The 22,468-nt window shown below is 38.9% G+C and overlaps 1 protein-coding gene across 6 annotated transcripts in view; it reads left to right on the top strand.

Annotated features, from left to right (window-relative positions):
* The window catches only part of clmpb (CXADR like membrane protein b), an 86,663-nt gene extending 66,265 nt beyond the window's left edge, over positions 1–20,398 (top strand). For 3 of the 6 annotated variants that reach the window (XM_081372265.1, XM_081372267.1, XM_081372266.1), the window contains exons 3-7: positions 5,103–5,298; positions 9,093–9,260; positions 11,516–11,638; positions 15,492–15,633; positions 17,061–19,460. In XM_081372265.1, the coding sequence (XP_081228391.1) occupies positions 5,103–5,298; positions 9,093–9,260; positions 11,516–11,638; positions 15,492–15,633; positions 17,061–17,400 (969 nt within the window). In that variant the 3' untranslated portion in view covers positions 17,401–19,460. Of the gene's footprint in view, positions 1–5,102; positions 5,299–9,092; positions 9,324–11,515; positions 11,639–15,491; positions 15,634–17,060; positions 19,461–19,637 lie in introns of those variants that run through there. The other 3 variants (XR_014030627.1, XR_014030628.1, XM_081372264.1) reach the window with 3 other exon arrangements.
* The last annotated feature ends 2,070 nt before the right edge of the window (positions 20,399–22,468 follow it).

The raw sequence follows: 22,468 nt of genomic DNA, 5'->3' as shown, positions 1-22,468 counted from the left end.
ACGCTCTTGACATTTCGTCTACATCGAACGCACATGGCACCCTTTAGCGTCAATATGAGACGCAGATAGAAATGGGCCAGAAGGCACCTCCTAGCGGTCTAACCCTACCCCAGACCTAAACCCGACCATAACCGAACAAAGATCTGTGCGTCATATTGACGCTAAAGGGTGCCATGTGCGTTCGATGTAGACGAAATGTCAAAAGCGTCAGTATATGACGCCCAAGGATGAGAATGCTGTGAGCTTTTTGTTTTTTTCTATGCATTTTTTGTTGTAGCTTGCCTTTTCTTTTTGTCCGATAAATACCTTAACCAAGTTTAGTGTTTTGTTCTTCCCTCATATTTTAAATTATATATATATGTTTGTATACTGTATATAATCCGAATAATAATTGTTTTATTAATAATAGTTAATAATTTGTGTCATTTCCGTTACCATCATATTTTTTCTCCTTTTAAAGTAAACCATAAATACCATAAATGTGACCCTGGATCACAAAATATAGTCACATGTCGCACGGGTATATTTGTGGCAATAGCCAAGAATAGATTGTACCCTATGGGTCAAAATTAATGATTTTAGTTTTATGCCAAAAATCCTTAGGATATTAAGTAAAGATCATGTTCCGTGAAGATATTTTGTAAATTTCCAACCGTAAATATATAAAATATTTATTTTTGTGAGTGAATGCCGCACAATCGCGAACATAAATGGACAACTTTAAAGGAGATTTTCGATTTTTTTGTACCCTCAGATTCCAGATGTTCAAATAGTTGTATCTCGGCCAAATATTGTCCTATACATCAATTAAAAGCTTATTTATTCAGCTTTTAGGTGATGTATACATCTCAATTTAAAAAAAAATTACCAATGTGACTGGTTTTGTCATCCATGGTCACAAATAATTATAAAAATAAAGTTTTCATAATGATGTCATAACTCTTTTGGTACAAGTGAAAGTCTTCTCATAATTTTATATTTTGTGTTTGTCAGAAGGGGACAGACGTATAATCTCAACCTTTCAAACTATACCGTCTAGCAATCTCTCAGAACACCATAGCAACCACACAAATAACCCAAGCAACCGCTAGTTATGACTGTCATCTCTCTCAGTGACACAGCCGTCACAGTTTCAGAGTCTGAGTCTGTCAGCCGTTTCTACACATCTCTCTTTGAAATGCACACCCGTCCGGTACGCATGTATCAGGACACCTAACAGACGCTTCACCCATCTCTCTTTCTCCCTCGCTCTCGCATAAACACATTCAGATAAGAGCTTTGTCTTATCTGCCTGAAGTGGGAATCTTTCACTGTGAAACTAACATTGTTTGAACACAGCTTCAAGTTTAGATATCCTTCATGTAGAAGCGCACAATAATTCATCAGGGGGAAGTCAAAAGGCGATATACTTTCAGATGAATTGAATTATCTGATTGTGATAAGGCTTATATTCCCCCATGCACATGACAGACAGCGATCTTTCCTTTGTTTGAAAGTATACACAGATCTGTTGATATAATCAGTTGAGATTTCATTTCTGAAGAAAGAAAGGCCTATAAAGAAATTCGCATCACAGTCTTTGAAACCTCTGGGACGGCTGGCTCATCGCATGTAATATTTAATGGAAAGATAACAGTTGAGACGTCATTAATTAAAATCAAATGTCTGAAAATGTGATTAGGAATAAAATTGAGCCTCTGACATAATAAATAAGTCATTCTTTTGTTTCACTGTAAGGCTTGTGTTACTAGAAGCGTTCAGCTTGTCAACATTTAGCCACAGCTTGTTTAGCAATGTGTTGTAGACTCTAAGGAGATGTGTTCACACACAAGAATGCTACTGATAATGCATTGAGTGGTTTTGCATGTTTAGCATGGTCCAGTTTGCCCCTGTTAAATACTGTAATTGCACCATTTTTTTTAAGTATTCTGACTGAATACAATTTCTGCAAGATTTCTATGTTCTCTAAGTCTGCATTTCTTTTATCAAAAATACAGTGAAAAAAATTTAAATTGTGAGATATTACAATTTAAAATAACTGTTTTCTATGTGAATATACACTCACCTAAAGGATTATTGGGAACAACTGTTCAATTTCTCATTAATGCAATTATCTAATCAACCAATCACATGGCAGTTGCTTCAATGCATTTAGGAGTGTGGTCCTGGTCAAGACAATCTCCTGAACTCCAAACTGAATGTCAGAATGGGAAATGATTTAAGCAATTTTGAGCATGGCATGGTTGTTGGTGCCAGACGGGCCGGTCTGAGTATTTCACAATCTGCTCAGTTACTGGGATTTTCACGCACAACCATTTCTAGGGTTTACAGAGAATGGTGTGAAAAGGGAAAAACATCCAGTATGCGGCAGTCCTGTGGGCGAAAATGCCTTGTTGATGCTAGAGGTCAGAGGAGAATGGGCCGACTGATTCAAGCTGATAGAAGAGCAACTTTGACTGAAATAACCACTCGTTACAACCGAGGTATGCAGCAAAGCATTTGTGAAGCCACAACACCCACAACCTTGAGGCGGATAGGCCTCAAGCAGAAGACCCCACCGGGTACAACTCATCTCCACTACAAATAGGAAAAAGAGGCTACAATTTGCACGAGCTCACCAAAATTGGACAGTTGAAGACTGGAAAAATGTTGCCTGGTCTGATGAGTCTCGATTTCTGATGATATGGTAGAGATGGTAGAGTCAGAATTTGGCGTAAGCAGAATGAGAACATGGATCCATCAGTCTTGTTACCACTGTGCAGGCTGGTGGTGGTGGTGTAATGGTGTGGGGGATGTTTTCTTGGCACACTTTAGGCCCCTTAGTGCCAACTGGGCATCGTTTAAATGCCACGGCCTACCTGAGCATTGTTTCTGACCATGTCCATCCCTTTATGACCACCATGTACCCATCCTCTGATGGCTACTTCCAGCAGGATAATGCACCATGTCACAAAGCTCGAATCATTTCAAATTGGTTTCTTGAACATGACAATGAGTTCACTGTATTAAATGGCCCCCACAGTCACCAGATCTCAACCCAATAGAGCATCTTTGGGATGTGGTGGAACGGGAGCTTCGTGCCCTGGATGTGCATCCCACAAATCTCCATCAACTGCAAGATGCTATCCTATCAATATGGGCCAACATTTCTAAAGAATGCTTTCAGCACCTTGTTGAATCAATGCCACGTAGAATTAAGGCAGTTCTGAAGGCAAAAGGGGGTCAAACACAGTATTAGTATGGTGTTCCTAATAATCCTTTAGGCGAGTGTATTTTAAAATGTAATGTATTCCTGTGATCAAAGCCAAATTTTCAGCATCATTATTCCAGTCTTCAGTGTCACATGATCCTTCAGAAATCATTTGAATATACTGATTTTTGTGGAAACCATCCGTGAAACTTTTTTTTCCAGGATACTTTGATGATTAGAAAGTTCAAAAGTACAGCATTTATTTAATCTATTGCAGCAATATAAAAGTCTTTACACTCACATTTGGTCAAGAAAAAATCTTACTGACCCCAAACTTTTGAATGGTTGTGTGTGAACCGCAGATATTTTGTTATATTATGCTAGAGGTTGTTGTTGTAGCTGATTTTTTTTAGAGGGCTCTTGAAATTCTGAAACAGACAGATTTTAACCTGTCCCAAAGATCTGCTTAAACCAGCCTAAACTCGTGTGCTAGTCTTAGGTGGTTTAAGCTGGTCTCCCTGCTTGACCAGCTGAAAGGTACGCAAAAACCCTTTAAAACCTGCTAACAGACCAGACAGAGTGAACGTTTTGACCAGCAAACCTGCAATGTATACTTGCCTTTGCATGTTCATGTGTAGTATACGTCGCATGTAAATCCATACAACGTCCATGCAGCTGTTACTGAGATGAACGGAAATACTAACAAAGCTCTCTCCAGCTATATTACACCTATACTTGGCTAATGCAAACAACCTCTTTCTTTGAAGTGAAGCCATAACCTGTGACTCAGATGTTCCTCTTGTTAGAGAAGATTATTCTGCATGGCGTCAATTGTAATCTAAATAAATAAATATGACAAAGAGTATCATGTCATGACTGTCAGTGATACTGGATGCACACAAAAAGAATCACAGATGTCTTGGCCAGAAATGCAAATTATTTTGCAGCGCGCGCGTGTGTGTGTGTGTGTGTGTGTGTGTGTGTGTGTGTGTGTGTGTGTGTGTGTGTGTGTGTGTGTGTGTGTGTGTGAAACGAGCAGTCATCGCAGACAGCTTTGGCAGGTGAACCCAACTGCAGGTCTGCTGATGTGTCGTGGCATCAGCGTTTAGTTCTTAACCTCAGGCATTCAGGAGGCTGTCACAGTCAGACTGTGTGTGAATGTGTGTGTTGGCAGCTGTGTTTGTGTGTGACAGCCATTTAGCATCTTTTCCAAGGGTAGTCAGCACAGGTAGAGGCTCTTTAAATAAGAACCTTTTGTCTTTTGCACAGAGTAGCACAGTTGTCGCGAAGTAACCATCAGAAGAAGAACAATAAAGAAAACAACCAGATTTGTACATTTTCTGAAGAAAATTAAAGTGCTTTCTAATGCAAAGTTCCACGCTACAATGCTAGAGTGTTGCAGGCAGTTGTCAGGACGTTACTATGAGTGTTTTCAGAATTTCACTCTTTGACTGTTAATGTATTCTGGGTGGTTTGGTTGTTTTTTGGGTATAGTTGCAAATGTGTTATTCTGAGGTGTTGCTGTATTTATTTGAGGTGTGTGTGGCTGCTAGAGTTGTAAGGGCACTGCTAGTTGGCATTTATATATATATACTATATATAAGTAAGTATTGATTACCTAATAATGAACTCTCTTAGTGATATTACTAATTAGTTGAGCTTGTTGCCATATTAGTTAGTAGTAGCTGAAGTGTTAATGTAGAACTACTCATTAGTCCTGCATTACTTCCTGCACAGTTACTTATTAATGATGGACCATTATTCTAAAGTGTCACCCAAAAAGTTTCTAGATTTTTTTTAGCCTGTTTTATCGTCCCTCTGACTTCAACTTAAATAGATGTCTGATTTCACCGATTTCTTTCATTTATATGAAGTATGAACGCTATCTGTCTCTCTCGCTGTTACATTTCAGATCATCACATTCTTCAACAACGAGGTCTACACCCATGACAACCATGCCAGTCGCCTGTCCTTCGCGAGCGACTACCTGAACGGAGACGCCTCCCTCCTCATCAGTGATCTGCAGCTGACGGACTCTGGAGAATACCACTGTAAGGTCAAGACTGGCGGCAAATACCACTGGAGCCAAGTCAACCTCATTGTGCTGGGTAAGGCTCGTCTTCCTGGAATCAGCTCCCGACCATTTCCTCCATCAGCCAGCCTCACAGTGATTCAATTTGATCATCATTCAGATTACAAAATTTGGCCATCATTGACGTAATCTAGAAATATGATTGGTTGCATTTGCTGGCCAGTCACTCTCAACTCTGGTGGCTGGTTATGTTTGCTTCGCTTCGGATGGTAAATCGAGAGGATGCTAATTTGAAATGGTGGGATGAGAGAACATTGATTGAGCTCTATCTCTTAAAAACAGAAGAGGCAGAATTAGGAGCTTATGTGATTTCAATTCTTCTAGCAAGACAGTTTACTGTCATCCCAAATGAGGTTCAGATGAGCTTCTCATGATTTGATATTTTGCTATGTCTGGTTTCCATTATTAGACCGCAGGGTTTCCAAGCCGTCATTCAAACGCAGTATCTCTGACACCACAGCGCTCAGCCAAGAGAAGAACTGGAAAGAAGGACGTTTATTTTTATTTAGACTCATCTCTATCATATGCTTTTGTTGCGTAGGTCCTATTTTCAAGGACTCGCAGCTTATGCCGAGCAGTTTGAAGTTGTATATCACGTCCTAATTTTATTTCCTTAATCATTTTATTACCAGATTAGTACGCTAGCCACAGAGGGACAGGATATTGGTGTAAAGTTGAAAGAATGAGAAAAAGAGAGATAAATGGGAGGATGAATTGATGTAAATCCGGCCTCCACCCTAGAGTTTCTCTCATGTATTAGCATATCACAGAAGATTAGCTCAATTCTGCATTCCCATAATCCTCATTCTCCACCCCCTGTTTCTCTCGCTACTCTTCCTTTTTCTTTCCTCTCCGTCACTCTATAAACACATTACAGCGAGTTAGTGTTCACATAAGGATGTTATTTTCAGCCTTTATTTTGCCTTTATCGAAATTTGCAGTTGAGAGTGGACAGGAAATGACGCACGCGCATTAATCATAATTTTTATTAATTGCTTGCAGCTACTGTGAATGATGGTCCCTCTAAGCTCTGCTTGTTTCCTGAGATGTCTTGAATCAGAGTTAAACGAATGGACATTGTTTCAATTGGAGTCCATCCGCATGTTCATTGATTTTCAGTATGGAGCATAAGCTGTGAAAAATCTTGTTCGCTGATTATTTTATGAGATGAGGACCGCATCCTGGAACCGTACAGTTATTTCAGGCATCAATTGGAATTGCAAGAATAATAACCATATTGTTTCCAATCATACAGTCCACACAATCCATGGAATTTTATTTTACTGTCTTGTCTTCTTGTGAACTTGTGATCTCAACAGAACAAGTCTAGACATATAATATTTTAAATGAGTTTTTATTTTTAAATTTTAAAGTTATAGCAATTTTGTTGTTTCTGTCATTTTTAGGGACCTATTTTAACGATCTGAAACGCAAGTGTCAAAGCGCAAAGCGCAAGTAACTTTGTGGGCGGGACTTGGCGCTGTTGCTATTTTCCCGGCGGGATAAATGACTCTTGCGCCAGGCGCAAATCTAAAATGGGTTGGTCTGAAGTAGCTTCATTATTCATAGGTGTGGTTTGGGCGTAACGTGAAATAAATCAATCAGAGCGTCATCTCACATTCCCTTTAAGAGCAGGCGCGCTTGTTCTAAAGCGGATTCCTATTGTAACGGCGGATTTGCCAGGCGCGCGCCAGGAGCGGTTCACAGCCGAGGAGAGCGACGCTCTCGTCAGGGACGTTGTGGATGGAGAAACACACCCAAATTAACTTCGGTTAAAAAGGCGTATGATAATTTGGGTAAATGTGTAAGGTAGATGTAGCCTATGCTTTTATAATAAATTGTCTATCTATCTATCTATCTATCTATCTATCTATCTATCTATCTATCTATCTATCTATCTATCTATCTATCTATGTATCTATCTATCTATCTATCGTAATAATGTATGATTTGCAAAAATGAAAACTGCTGCTTCTGTATAGATGAGAGAATCAAAGTGTATGCGCGTTGTGCACACGCTACATTGATTATGGCCAAGCATGCGCCCTTAAAATAGCCTCTGAATAACATGCGCAACGCGCCACTGACTTTAAACTATTTTTTCCTGGTCAGTGGCGGAATTGTTTTCTAAACCTGCAAAATAGCATGAAGGAACGGTTGCGCCGGAACACGCCTCCTTTTTTGCGCTGAACCGCCCAGGGAGCGCAAGTTCATTCCCTAGTTTAGCGACGTGCTTCTGTGGAGGGAAAAGTCCGCTGTGCGCGGGTGCAAAATAGGAATGATACATGCGTCGGTGTACAAAGTCAATTGCGCTGGGTGCAAGATAGGGCCCATATTGTTGTTTATATATGTAGTTCTACATAAAAATGAGAAGTGCTGCATTGTCAACTAGCTGAAATAAAATGTTTTTTTTTAGTTAAGGTTTATTTTATTTCCAATAACAAACTTTTTTTTTTTATGGTTGTAATTTTAGTTAAGTATAATAATCCTGATTCTGTACAAATATTCACATATACAGTGAGAAACAAAACAAGACCAATTTTTACAAAGTTATTAATGACAAATTATATTATCAGCATAACAGCTTGAGTAACGAATAAATGTGAATTTCATATATTATTTATTTGTTGTTTTTGTCATGACTTTTCTTTGTTCATTTCTTTTTTTTTTTCTCTCTAAGTTTTTTTTTTATTATTATTATTATTCTAAAATAGATAGTGTTCAAATTTTTAAAAGAATGCCACTGTAGAAAATGGCACTAACTCTGCACAAATGTATAGAGTGTTTGATAGCTGGATCGGTTCCTGCATCCGTCTGATGTGTTTGTGTGTTTATAGCCGGGGTCAGGATAGGGCCAGAAATGTTCACAGAGGTCTACAGGCTGTCTCCCAACAGTCATTCAGCCTCCAGACAGATCCCTCTGGACAGGCTCATCTCACTGACCCCAGAACAGTTTAGAGCAGTGCTGCGGTAAGCAGGAGACCATTGGGACTGGTCTGAGGTCACTTGGTAACTGTTGTGAGGCAGTGTGGTGTTTTGATTTGGCTTCAGTGTGCACTCAGATCTGCTGCGTTAGGTCATAGGGGAGTTCAAACCAGTCAGTGCACAGGACAACAAATCCTGACCTTTGCCCAAATCCTGACCCTTGCCTCCCCAAATGTCACATTTGAGATGGATTGCCTCTTTGATATTGATTTTCCTGCAAAAAAAAGGCAGTGTGCTGAGTTTGCAAGTTTTAGTATCATATGTAGATTAAAAATACTGCTTCAAAGTGTCAAACATTATCAATATAGATAGTTAGAACACATCTATACAGATTAATATATATTAGAGAGAGAGAGAGAGAGAGAGAGGGAGAGAGAGATAGAGAGAGAGAGAGAGAGAGAGAGAGAGAGAGAGAGAGAGAGAGAGAGAGAGAGAGAGAGAGAGAGAGAGAGAGAGAGAGAGAGAGAGAGAGAGAGAGAGAGAGAGAGAGAGAGAGAGAGAGAGAGAGAGAGAGAGAGAGAGAGAGAGAGAGACAGACAGATCACTTATTACAAGAAAAATATTTCTTTCATGTTTTGTGCTAAAATTTCACCATCCCTGCTATAAAAGCACAACCATTTTTTCTGGATGCCTGTCATTTAACCACTAGGTGGTGTGACCCAGTCACCAAAAACCTGGGCTGGTAACTGAAAGGTAGTTGGTTCAAACCCCACAGAGGTTGATACGTGAATCTGGGGCTCGTCTCTATAGTACGCTGCTTTGGATAACAATATTAAATGACTGATTAGTTAACATTAACACACATTTGTGTTTCCTCGTCTACAGTGAAGCCCTCTAAACCCCGCTGCTGGATGGAGGGCCGGCTTCTGGAGGGCAGCGATGTGAAACTGAGCTGTAAGTCTTCAGACGGATCTGACCCCATTCAGTACAAATGGGAGAGAGTGCTGGATAAAGGCAAGAGTGTGGGAAAACTGCCTCCCCTCGCCCTCATCGGTGAGTCAAACACCCAAACGTCCCGCAAACCAGCATATCGTACCTCACTCTGGACAGAAAGAGGTTTGTACAGTTACTTGCTGCTAACTGTCTCAAATAATAGTCTTAAATGTCTTTCAAAGGTCTGTTGCCAGTGAACCTCACACACTTTGACAAATGCATCGCCTAGTTCTTCCACAGAAGTGCTGATTGTAGCAGATTAAACCTGTGAATGTTGGCTCTAGTGATATTAGCCCACAATATGCATGATAGGGTTGTGTGGTATGATGATATACAATGTGAAATGTGTCAAGAGATTTAGCTATATATTTACAACACAAGCAGAAGACTATACTATAGCCTACACTGCAAACTGAATTCAACTGATTTGCATTCACACATGCCTTCAAAATAGATTTACTTGTGTTCAAAAGTACAATTTTGTTACTTATTGCTCTGTTTTTTTTTAAGTCTCTTATGCTAAACACACCTCTTATGCTAAACATAGTCAGACTACATTACAAAATACAGCAAACGATGTTTGACAGCCTTTGGCTGTTGTCAGAATTCGATCTCATTGGTTTCTGCTTGGGAAAACAAAACAACTTAGCGAAAGTGCAAGAACTACACAAATTCGAGTGTAATGTGGCTTTGCAGATGGGACGGAGTAATGCACTTTTTCAGAACAGTGTCTCCTGCTGACACCAGATCATCAGAGCCCCAATTTGTTTTACAATCTATTTAGCCGTATGCAGTCAGTGCTGCAGGAGAGATGAACCGTGCCTTCGGCCGAGCTCAACAATTAGCCACCCTCATCAATGACCACCTGCTCACTCTAATAAGCTTTCCTTGGCCGATAAACATTCCACCACTCCTGAATTCACTGCAGATCGTGGATCACAAGAGGGATGAGGGGACAGGAATGGGGGGATGAAAGAGGAGGCATTGCATCCTGGATGTGTAAATGATCCAGGCGTCTCAAATCACTCTGACTGACAAACGCGCCTCGGTTGAAGATGCAAACGCGCTTCTCGGGTCTCAAGACACGAGCGCTTCCTCACAGGCTACAGGGAAACATTTACTGTTCATCTCATCTACTGGAGCTCCAGCAGAACCATGAATCACCCTGACACACACAAACACTAATTCATTCACATAAACGCACACACTTTACTGGGTTTGCTCTCACTTCCTTCTCTGATTAAAACACTCTGTTTGATTGAAACCTGTAAAGTAGTGTAGTAAAGGAAGTCGTAAAAGACGGGTAACACTGCTAGCACTGTTTTGTAGGTTCAGGATGAGTCTGGAACTGGAGAGCTGCTCATACTATAATCCTGCTTCATCAGCACTGTGTCCTTGAGCAATGCACATAACAAAAAACACAAGAAAACTTGCAAAATATGACAGAAACACCAATATCTAATTCTACTCGGGAAGTTGGGGAGACTGGTGGCAATTTTATCCCTTTAAAGTCACGATGTAACAGAAGTAGCGGCAGATTGTTTCTTTTGTGTAGTGGCGTTCATCTGAATGAAATGGATTTAAAAAGAAAATAATGTCAGGTGTGGACTTGAGCATCAGTTGTAGATTTGATTGAGGTCAGAACTGAATGGGCGGCCAATTGTAGGAAAGGGATGGGGTTTAAGTGGATTAAATGATTGGAGAAAACCAGCATGAGAATTTTTCACTGGAAGATTTGCATAAAAAATGACAAGGTCAAAAAAAAACATATGCATGGATAAATCATTCACTATATTTTTTTTCTTTTATAATATTTTCTTTTATTAATCTTATCTTTTGATGGATCTGTTATACTGTATGTGGCAAAAATAAATGTTACAATAGACTTTTAATAAAAAAAGATGATAATACTGAATTTAATAAAAGAAGTCTGTTACAATTGTCCGTTTTAGTTTACAACATAATAATTATGTAAAGTAAAATAAAGTAATAAAGTTAAATAATACAGTCTTACAGTTTTTTGTGTCTTGTGTTAAAGATAAAATATGAAATAGTGTCTAAATAGACATTTTTTAACATTTAATTATATTATAGTATAGTATATTATATTCAAAATGTTCACAATTCTTTTCCTAAACAGAGAGAGGACATTATTTGCTGTTCATGTACTGAATAATTGTCATATACTCTGGCTATGTAACTGAAGAAATTTACAATGTACAATTGCCAACACGTCTGCCTAATTACCTGATAGACTGTAGTTGTATCTCCGCTTTTATATGTACAGGTATATGAGTATGTTATCCTGTTTTCAGATCTGAAGAACCCAGAGATCGTGACCTTGAGGAACTTGACGCAGGACAGCTCCGGGGTCTACAAGTGCACCGCCAGCAACGATGTAGGAGAGGAGAACTGTATCATCGAGGTCACAATGCAATGTGAGTTCTGCTCTGAGGTCAGCCTGTGCCCTGGGTGTAATTAGTGCGGATGTTATGATACTCTGATCTCAGATCAGTCGGTGGTGACGCTTTTAGCTGGAGCTACAGCCTCAGTGTGATGGATGGAGACTGTTTCCACACTGCAGAGAGCTTGTATTTGTTTATTATGGGCATCATGGGTATGACACCATTGCTTTTATTGTTTTGACTCATGCAGTTTAAATCAGTGTTTCCCAATCTTTTTTTTTGGCACGGCACAATTTTGATAAGTAAAAAATTCCACAGCACACCACTTTATAAAAATATAACGAAATATCACAAACATGCATTGCTTCAAATGGCATATAAATCTAGATATTAGGCTATATTAAAATTACAAAGACCTCTTACAGTATATGTCAAAAGATTAAGGCAAAGTTGATTTCTCATGTCATGAACACTTTAATATTTATAATATAATATTTTTTTAATAATATACTGTCAAATAAAATACTATTACCATTAGTATGACACCATTGTTTCCATTTTTTTGACAGATTAAATATTGGCTAGGTTTATTTATTTAGTTTGTTGGTTAGTTAGTTAATATTACTATCTTAAAAAATACATTATTTTTCTGTTTTGTTGTCTTGGGAAAAAACATTCTCTATGCACGCATTCACACACACACACACACACACACACACACACACACACACACACACACACACACACACACACACACACACACACACACACTCATATGTTTGTCTCAATGTATTAGTAAAGGCATTGGATGCTTCCATTGAATTTATCAGATTAATTATATTTTCTATCACCTAACCCATCCCCTACCCCTAAACCCAGCCGTCTCAAAAATGTGCAAAACACTAGATTTTAATTAAAAAGACATGTTTTGGACAATTTATGAGCCTCTTTTATTAATGAGGATCAGTGAAAAATCCTCACTAGTCGGTTGTCATAACATTTCACTATGTAAGTAAGGGCATTTGGCCCTCACAAGTATAGCCAAATCTGCCCTCTCTTTCTCTTTCTCTTTCTCTCTTTCTCTCTCTCTCTCTCTCTCTCTCTCTCTCTCTCTCTCTCTCTTTCTCTCTCTCTCTCTCTCTCTCTCTCTTACTGAGCACTGGGAACTATAGAAAGCCAGAGTGTGGCCATTTGTCATTGGTCTTGCTCAAATAGCCATCCTTCAGTGTTTGTGTGTAATGGTTTTGGAAGAAGCAGAAGAATTTAATGTTCACCAGAGGAGAAGATGGAGAGAGTTATATAAACTCTTGACAACTGTCCTGCACTTTGGCCTTGTGCAAGTCTTTCACAACACAGGGAATAAAATGTGAAAGAGTCTTTTTACAGTTGTGGCTGGCAATGTTTAATTTGGGTCTGACTTATTCAGTTTTACTCGCAAGATATCTCATGAGAACACTAATATCTCATGAGAACAGCTGGGATTTCTTTAAGACTGCAAGGGAAGCTCGGCTTCCCCTATAATGTCAAAAAATTAATGGCCAAATATGTACTATTGTGTTAACATTTTATTGACTAAAAATGCGTTAGAAAACGTTCATCTCAAAGACGAGTTCGTTCAGAATCAGTTAGATATAGCAGGACGGCTGACTCAATTTCCTTCTCATACATTCCTGTAGCGTCACAGTGCATTTCCCTGTTGAAGCCCAGCGTCCATTGGCTTCAATGGGGCTGCTTTGAACAGGTTTTTTCAGTGCTTCTAAACTAGACAGTCATTGGATAAATGTTGCGATTACTTCCCGCCCGCGGACGCTCAGTGTCTCTGGAGTGAATGCAATAAAAAGTCGCTGACGCTGAAGCTATTCGAGCTCAGTCCCATCGTGGATTTTTCAAGTGTAGTCGAAAGACAAATTGCAGCAACCTATTTCTTCGTATTTGCTAGCCAATTTTCATAATACATTTCACACAATTATACATTTATACCTTTATTATATTATTACTTATTATATTTTTTATATTATTATTAGTAATAATTAAAAAATAATTATTAAAATAAAAAAAATATATATTATTAGTAGTAGTAGTATTATACTTTATTATATTATTATTTATACCTTTATTATATTATTATATTAATACAATTATATTTAACTCTGCTGGCCATTGAGAGGACACTGGTTAAGTCACTGGAAAAGACGCCTAGTTGGTAGGACAGGGTCACAGAGCATTTTCTTGAAAGGGAGCGTAGAATTTACGTATAAATAAATGGACAATTTTTATGATGTAGGCCGAAAATGAGCTTCCCCTCTTTGAAAGACCAGCAGCCGCCACTGCATGAGAACACTAATAAAGTATAACTACCATATGGGCTCCCCTGCTAATATAATGTTTAAACAATGAACAAATCAAAAGCTCTTTGTCAAACAAAAATACGTGGTGCACTTAGTATTTATTTATGTTGTGCTGGCCAATATGGCAGTCACCTTAGACTGAAACACAAATCATGCAAAAGAGAAAGTTTTCAGGTACGAATGGCATTGTAGGAATGTGCTATTAGTAGTCAGATGATTCATTTGTTAACTGAGCAAAATAACCAATTATAGGAGGGTTGCTGAGATAAAGGTACTAATATTTGACTGGTCAATGTCACAGCGGTTGTTGCAGGAGTCTTTTATTAATCCAAAATTCAAAAATAACACAAAAACTCCCATTTCCCATAAATGTCAGATACCAAAAAGCAGGAGCGGAACAGCCAACAAATGTAGATAATAACAGACTACTGGAAACACAAACTGAGGGCTGTAAATACACCAAAAAAACACTAGGGGCTAAATAGTTAACAAGACACAGGTGAGACACATGAGCACTGGCACAGTTCATCTCCAACCCTAATCAAACACAACTGCCTTTAATTTCCAAGTGATCCTGACGACCAGTATTGGTTGCTTCAGGTGTGTTTGATTAGGGTTAGAGTTGAACTGTGCAGGACAGCCGATCGGCAGGAGCAGGGTTGGGCACCCCTGCTCTAGATTTTGAGCGTACATCTGTTGTACAATTGTTATTGTGGTGCATTGTGGGATTCAATGAGTGCACTCGATAACGTCTACTATGGTTTCGGACACCACTACAAGCTGCCCCCTCAAATAGTGCCCTATTTAAGTGTAGGGTGATTTAGGACACAGCCAAAGTCCAACTGAAGCAATATTATTAAGTTATTAAGTGCTAATAGCTTTCTTGGTTAATTACAGTATTTGTTTGTACAGCATTGCATGTCAAACAGATATTATTTGCTCCTTACTTTCAGATACAGATGTTGGTCTACAAAAAAATGTATATCCATGTGCAATGGTGTAACAATGTAAATGTAATATGTGATCAAATGTAAAATGGCTTGTAGACATTCAGCTGAAATTATAGGTTTAGAATATAATGATTGCTCATTTTATGTTGTAGCAAATCATTTTATTGTTGATGTACATGTTGAGGGCTATATGGATTTTATTTTATTATATATTTTTTTCATTTTATTATAAATTTAAACTGGGACACAAGTCATTTTACCACAGTTAAGAAGTCGAATGATTCTCTGCTTTGCATCATGCCTATAGACATGCCTTTACCAGGGTAAAATTAAATGTATGTATATATAAATTTAACATATTTGAAAAAGAAAAAATAATAATTTTCCACTCAAATTGTTTTCCTGATAGTATAATTTGTAATGATGATTTTTTTTTCTACTAATTTAAAACATTTTCACTGGTGTCCTCAGGCTTTTGCACCCTACTCTAAATAATTTTAGAATTCTTGTCATAATATGAATGAGGAAAATGCGATATGATTTAATGACGTGTGACAATATGACAAAAATGTCCTTCTGTGTGTTTAGATGTGCGAGGCATCGGTGTGGTGGCTGGCGCTGTGGTTGGCGTTTCATTCGGCGTTCTGCTCCTCATTCTCATCATCTGGCTGGTCTTCCGCAAGAAGGAGAAGAAGAAATATGAGGAGGAGGAGACACCTAATGAGATCAGGTGAGATCTCAGTATTGACTGTGTTTGTATAGTTCCACTTTCACTCTTAATATTACCTATTTGAGTACGTTTAGGTTGGAACATACACTTCATATTGTCTTCAGGTCAATCTTTATAATACATCAGACAGCTGTTACTGTAGGCCAATAGTGGCAGAACTTTACTCTTTCTGCTCGCATGAATAATGCAGCCACAAACCACGGCTGTATCTCTGAATTATGCACACACAAACAAACATAAGCTCTACATGGGGACCGTTCTTGTGCACATTCACACATGTCATGATCTCTCGCTATGTTCAGTTTTGGAGTAGTATCCCAGTTTAACAAGTTTAGCACATTTACCCCTGATTTCACAGACAAGGCTTAAAGGTGCATTGTGTAATATTTAGGAGGATATGTAGACAGAAATGCAATATAATATACATAACTATGTTTTCAGTGGTGTATAAAGACCTTACATAATGAACTGTTATGTTTTTATTACCTTAGAATGAGCCATTTCTATCTACATACACCTCCCCTTACATCGAAATAGCCATTTTGCGCCACTGTGTTTCTACAGTGGCCCTAAACGGACAAACTACTGCAGAGCGCGTTTCGTCACTATGTTGTTCTTCGTGCAAAGAAGCTAGCTAAAGTCAGCGAATAAAACACTGGCACAATGATCAACAAGTAACAATAATATTCACAATAACATATCGTTTTACAGAATAATAAAGTAAACATAATTTCTTAATTTATCTTTGTAAAGAAACCTCACTGCTTAACTGGCTACTCTCTGCTGTCTCAGACAACGACATCACTTCCTGTCGGCCACCTGTTTCCTGTCACCACTAGATGCGCTAAAAATCACACACTGCAGCTTTATGCTAGTCCCAGACTAAAATGCATGTTTGAGCTGTTTTAACTGAATGAAACTTGCATTGACATACAGTATCTTAAAAAAAGTCATTGCCATTTATTTGTCTCAAGACACACACCAGATTATATTTACGGCACGTTTATAAAAGCTACTTAAATGTCCTAATTGAACTTTTATCAATTCCATTATATATATATATATATATATATATAAAAACTAATAACTAATATGCTATTCAACTCTCTTCTTTATTTAAAAATATGATATATATATAAATAGAGTAAATAGTGCTTGAAGCTTTTCTGTCTATCAGCATAAAATATATAAGTAAATATTAAAAAATGTAAAATAAAATGTAAATGTAAAACACTAATAATGATCCTATATAAAGACAAGCTTTTTTTATATATATTATTTTATATAATATTTTACATTTATTTATAATTATTTAAAATGGCAGCACGTTTAGCTGCTGCTCCGGGTTCAGACTACAATGGTTATACTTGAGCTTTATTTTTTTAATTTCTATTTTAATATTGACTATTTTTTCATTACTTTTGTAGAGAGGATGCAGAAGCTCCAAAAGCCAAGCTGGTGAAGCCCAACTCCCTATCCTCGTCCCGCTCCGGCAGCTCCCGCTCCGGTGCCTCCTCTACACAGTCCATGGTGCACAACAGCGCTCTCCGAAGCCAACGTCCCCGGCCACCCGCGGTCGCCGCTCTCAAGGAGAACGGACAGCCCCACGGCTTCCCACAGTCTCCTCCGGCCTACACGCAGGTCGTGCCCAAAACCCCAGAACCCCCTGCCACCCCGAAGTTCAGACCCCCAAATCCTCCGGTGGGCATGGCCATTCCGGCGGGAGTCATGATCCCAGCTCAAAGCAAGGCCTTTCAGACAGTGTAGAGAGTAAAGGAAACGCAGTCTGGTGCAGGCCTCTGTACAAGACACCCACAGTGACTCTTCCAAAAGTTGCAACTACGATTGGAAAAAAACCTATAAAATAAAAACATAATTAAAGGATGTACGTAAAAATAAACTCATATATCACAAATCTAAAAAGTTGAATGCATATTTACAAGGGAAAATACAAAGTGCTTGCCCCCTACTGAAGTATTAAAAGAAAACAAGACAGGAACTGAAGAACAAGAATGTTTTATTCTCATTCTTTGGTTCTCTCTGCTTCTTTTGATCTCATGGTGCAGTCTGACCCTTTTTTCACTTTATTTGTTTCCCTTTTTGAACTCTTGAAGGCAGTGGGGTGGAAAGATTTCCCCAAGTGCAGTTTATTTATTTATTGAATCAGAGAGGTCAAAGGACCATGGGCAGGCTGGGATGATGAATCACAATGGGGAGGGGAAGGTCCAGCGACTGCCCATATGAAGAGAAATGGAGGATATTACCCGAGAACCTGTTGTTCCTGTTGATAGTGATGGGGGCGGCTCTGGGAATACGAACTGTCCATCTCATTTGCAAAGTTCTCACTCATTTTCTTTCCAGAATGCAATGCACACATTGACTGTGGCCCTGACTTCAAAATCAAAGGCAATTGTAATAATACCTTAACAATCTATTAACAAGAAGAAAACTTGAAGTGATTGGAAAACATGACCCCTCGATGGAAATTCCAGTGGATGACAGCATGTCATTGATGTAGTGGCATAGAGAGACTTCAATGGTTCAGTTAACGCAGAACACACTCTGGGGTCAATTCCCTAAATGGGTGCGCTATACCTTAATGTGCTATATTTCACAAAAACCACCCGCTGTCCAGTTTAACTGTATTTAAATGGTCGTTGTCATTCGTTGTTTTTTTTCCGCAAACCCAAAAACAAAAGTAAATTAGGCTGATTATTGTACCTTTTCACCAAAAATCTATGCTACTGTGTTTGCCTGCCACAAAGTTTTGCTATTACTGCCTACAGCAAGTAGACGGTAAAAGAAATGTATAGGAGATTTTGTCTAAACAAATTTTCTTACAAATGACACCAAATGATGATTAAATGACGGAAAAGAGTATTTTATCCCAAAGTGTCATGCAGTCGAGCGTACTTTAATCACCATTTCAGGTGCCTAGAGTTGCTGTATGTACATTCCCAGTTAGGTACGCCAGATTGCAGTAGTCTGCTGTATCCTTCACAACCTACCACTCAGAACTGATCTGCGTAATTACAGCGTGCAACTATTATGTGATTTGCATAACTTGATTAGTGAATTGAGTGTTTCAACAACATGGGTGCAATTGATTCTGTGTGTCAACTGTGTGTACGTGATTTCACCAAGTAGAACATGTTCCTGGATCAACATCCTTGTTGATGTTGGAACAACATTCCAATCAGCCAATCAGATTTGGGGGAAGTTTACAGATTATGTCAAGTTTAGGCTTACAACCAGGGTTAGGGCCTTCTACACCATACTTATCCCTAAAATCAGAGGGAAATGATGTACAAGTTATGGGTATGGTTAGGGTTAGGTTAAGGGGTAGGGTTAGGATTATGTTTTTGGACAGGAATGTTGTTCCAGGATCAACAAAATTGTTGATCCAACAACACATCTTACTTGGCAAAATCATGATTTTGATCCTGGACCAACATTCCAATCAATCAGATTTGAGGGACAATTTTATAGTTTGTCAAGTTTAGGCTTACAACCAGGGTTAGGTGCTTCTACATCAGTGTTATTCACTCATCATTTCCCTTTGATTTAGAGATAATTTATGGGTAGGGTTAGGTTTAGGGGTAGAGATATGGTTAGGACAAAAATTCTGAACAGGAATGTTGTTCCAGGATTATAGTTAGGGTTAGGGTTAGGGTTAGGGTTAGGCTCCTGTTGATCCAGGAACATGTCTTACTTGGCAAAATCATGGTGACTAAGTACCACATGTTCCTGGATCAACATCTTTGTTGATCCTGGAACAACTTTCCAATCAACCAATCAGATTTAAGGGGACAAGTTTAGAGTTTATGTCAAGTTTAGGCTTAGAACCAGGATGAGGTGCTTCAACATCAGGGTTATTCACCTATAATTTCCCTCTGATTTTAGGGAAAAGTTATGGGTAGGGTTAGGTTTAGGGGTAGGGATAGGGTAAGGACTACATTTTGGGACAGGAATGTTATTCCAGGATCAACAATATGTTGATCCAGGAACATGTCTTACTTGGCAAAATCACGGTGACCATGTCAACTACACTGCACTGTTACACGCTGATATGAATTTTTGCATCTGTGTATATACATGGAGTGTACGTACTTGACAGAAAGTCTGCAGTCTGGTTTCAGATGTCATCCTCACCGCTTCAAGGACAATTTCAGTTTGTATTACATACCGACCGCTGTATATTCGATACAGCTCTATTTCCAATGATACTGAAACCAAAATCTGTCACGAATACTATGAATGTGTATAAATCAATGATAGTTTTGGTTTTTATTTATTTTTTCCTTCTTTTCTAGAATACCCAGTGGTACTATATAATAGCATTTGAGGCACAAGTAACTTTTTACTATAATCTCACAGTACTGTGGACTTCAAGTAAATGAAAGGGAATGCCATAACAGGGAGTTATGTGCAGAGTGTGTGTGAAATTCGTGTGTGTGATGGTGTAAGCGCATTTGCGGTACTCTCCTTCTAGTTCGTGTATGCACCACGGTACCGTCCGAGGAATCTCCTAGGACCCTCTAACAACAGGCTATCTCGAGATGGCTGCCTTTTTGTGCCAGCCGTCCCACGGCTTCCTCCGCAGAGCGCTGTCAAACCCCTCTCCATTAGCGGTGTTGTCGAAGCCCCTGGGAAGACCTTGCCTGGTTCATTTGTGAAATTTGAAATGGACAAGTTGCCTGTTTTGTGTGCCTTCGCAGAGAATTCTTCCCCTGAGATTGATTTTGTCCTTCGCAATGTACCAGACAAAAAAAAAAAAAAAAGGAAGCCATGTGTAAAACGGCTCCAGTCAGTGGAGGAAGAGCATTCTGGCACAAAGAGGCAGTCCAAACACACACGAATAACGTACACTCTGTAGTCATGATGCTGTTTTATATTGTACATACAGATAGATATACGCACACAATATTCTTTAAGTTATCTGTTGAAGATTGGGGTTATAGGTCATAATAAAGATGTAGATGAGGTATTATGCATTTTCAGAGAGTAATAATTGGTCATTGTAGCCCCTGACCCGCTAAGCTCCCTTTAATAAGTAAAATCATTTCCTTCTTAATGGCTACTTGTATATCTGCCATTGATGGAATATATCTAAGACAGGTAAAGCCATAAGACGTGAGCGAGCATACAACACAATTACCCAACACTCCGTCCTACATACGCCCGTGTCAATGTTCTCGGGCCACTTTCGTTTTCACAAGTGTATGTGCCAAGCAGAATAACCTTCGTCATTCTTATTGGGTTGCAGTTGCATTTGAGTCTGTAATGTAGCCGAGTGCTGCCTATGCCAATTCACCGCCTTCCTGTTACCTTCCCCAAACAATTGTGTTTGATACACACCTAAACACTTCTACCCAAGTGTACACAGTCTAACACGACCTCATAAATAGAGGCGCACTCGAGACGTGCTCTCCAGAGCCACATTCTCCACAAGGCGGTGTAGGCGGTGTTGCTGGATGAACTGTTGTCAGTAAGTGTGATGGATGGGCTGTCATGCAGTGTGAGGAGTGAATGATGGGAATTGGAAGGAAAACACATGCAGAGTTCTGTGGGTCCAAACCCTACAGAGGCTCTGCACTACCCTTTCCTTCAAACAGAGGCCAAGACGAAACCCATCCAATTTGGGCCTTCACAATATGGAGGTTTTTGTAGGCAGTAACTCTCCTTATCTAAAATATTTGCTCTGTTCCAAAACCTAGCGAGCTGCCTTGCTGTCTACTGCCTATATAGGTAGCTGGCTCAAACGTTATCATCTTAATAGAGTGCAACAGTGCCCTTACACTTTCAGCGGCCTTGGCTCTGGAAGTTTTTTTTTCCCATGGGAAACAATGCTTCCCTGCCATTGACGGAATTTTATGTCTCTCTGTGTTTTCATGTTATAAGCATGTTCATGTCCTAACCATCCCCATATACTGATTGGCTTCATCACTGTCTCCTCTCCACCAGTAAGCTGGTGTGTGGTGGGCGTTCTGGCGCAATATGGCTGCCGTCGCATCATCCAGGTGGATGCTGCACATCGGTGGTGGTTGAGGAGATTCCCCCCTTCTATGTAAAGCGCTTTGAGGTCTCAGATAAAGCGCTATATAAATGTAACGAATTATTATTATTATTATTATAATTATTATTATTATTATTATAAGGTAGGGGCGCTATTACTAAAAACTACAGAACCTTCTGATCAAAACACAGGCAAAAAAGGAGCTGAAACAAGCGATAAAAGCATTGCTTATGCACGTTGTAGTCTTTGAAAAAACACGATTTTCTTAGCTTTTTGGTCAAAATGTTTTTTTTTTATATATTTTGTGTTAATATATAAAAATGCATGAAGATAAAATAAAATGATCCGTATGCTTTCGAATCGCTCTCGCTGTACATTCATGTTACACACCAATCTATGGAAGCTTGTTTCCACCACAAAAAAAAAAAAAAAAAGATAATTGCGATTTTTTATCTCACAATTGCGAGTTTACATCTCGCAATTCTGACTTTATTTCTCAGAATTGCGAGATATAAAGTCAGAATTGCGTGAAATAAAGTTGCAATTGCGTGTTTTAAAGTCAGAATTGCGAGATATAAAGACAGAATTGCGTGAAATAAAGTCACAATTGCGTGTTATAAAGTCAGAATTCTGACTTTTTTTCTCGCAATTGCGACTTTATATCACGCAATTCTGACTTTATATCTCAGAATTCTGACTTTATATCACGCAATTGGGAGATATTAAGTCAGAATTGCATGATATAAAGTCGCAATTGCGTGTTATAAAGTCAGAATTGTGAGATATAAACTATTCTAAGGTAAAAAAAAAAAAGTCCTT

This window comes from Scardinius erythrophthalmus (assembly GCF_964197995.2).
Source record: "Scardinius erythrophthalmus genome assembly, chromosome: 8".
Classification (NCBI taxonomy): Eukaryota; Metazoa; Chordata; class Actinopteri; order Cypriniformes; family Leuciscidae; genus Scardinius; species Scardinius erythrophthalmus.
This window is presented reverse-complemented; position numbering and strand designations above follow the sequence as displayed.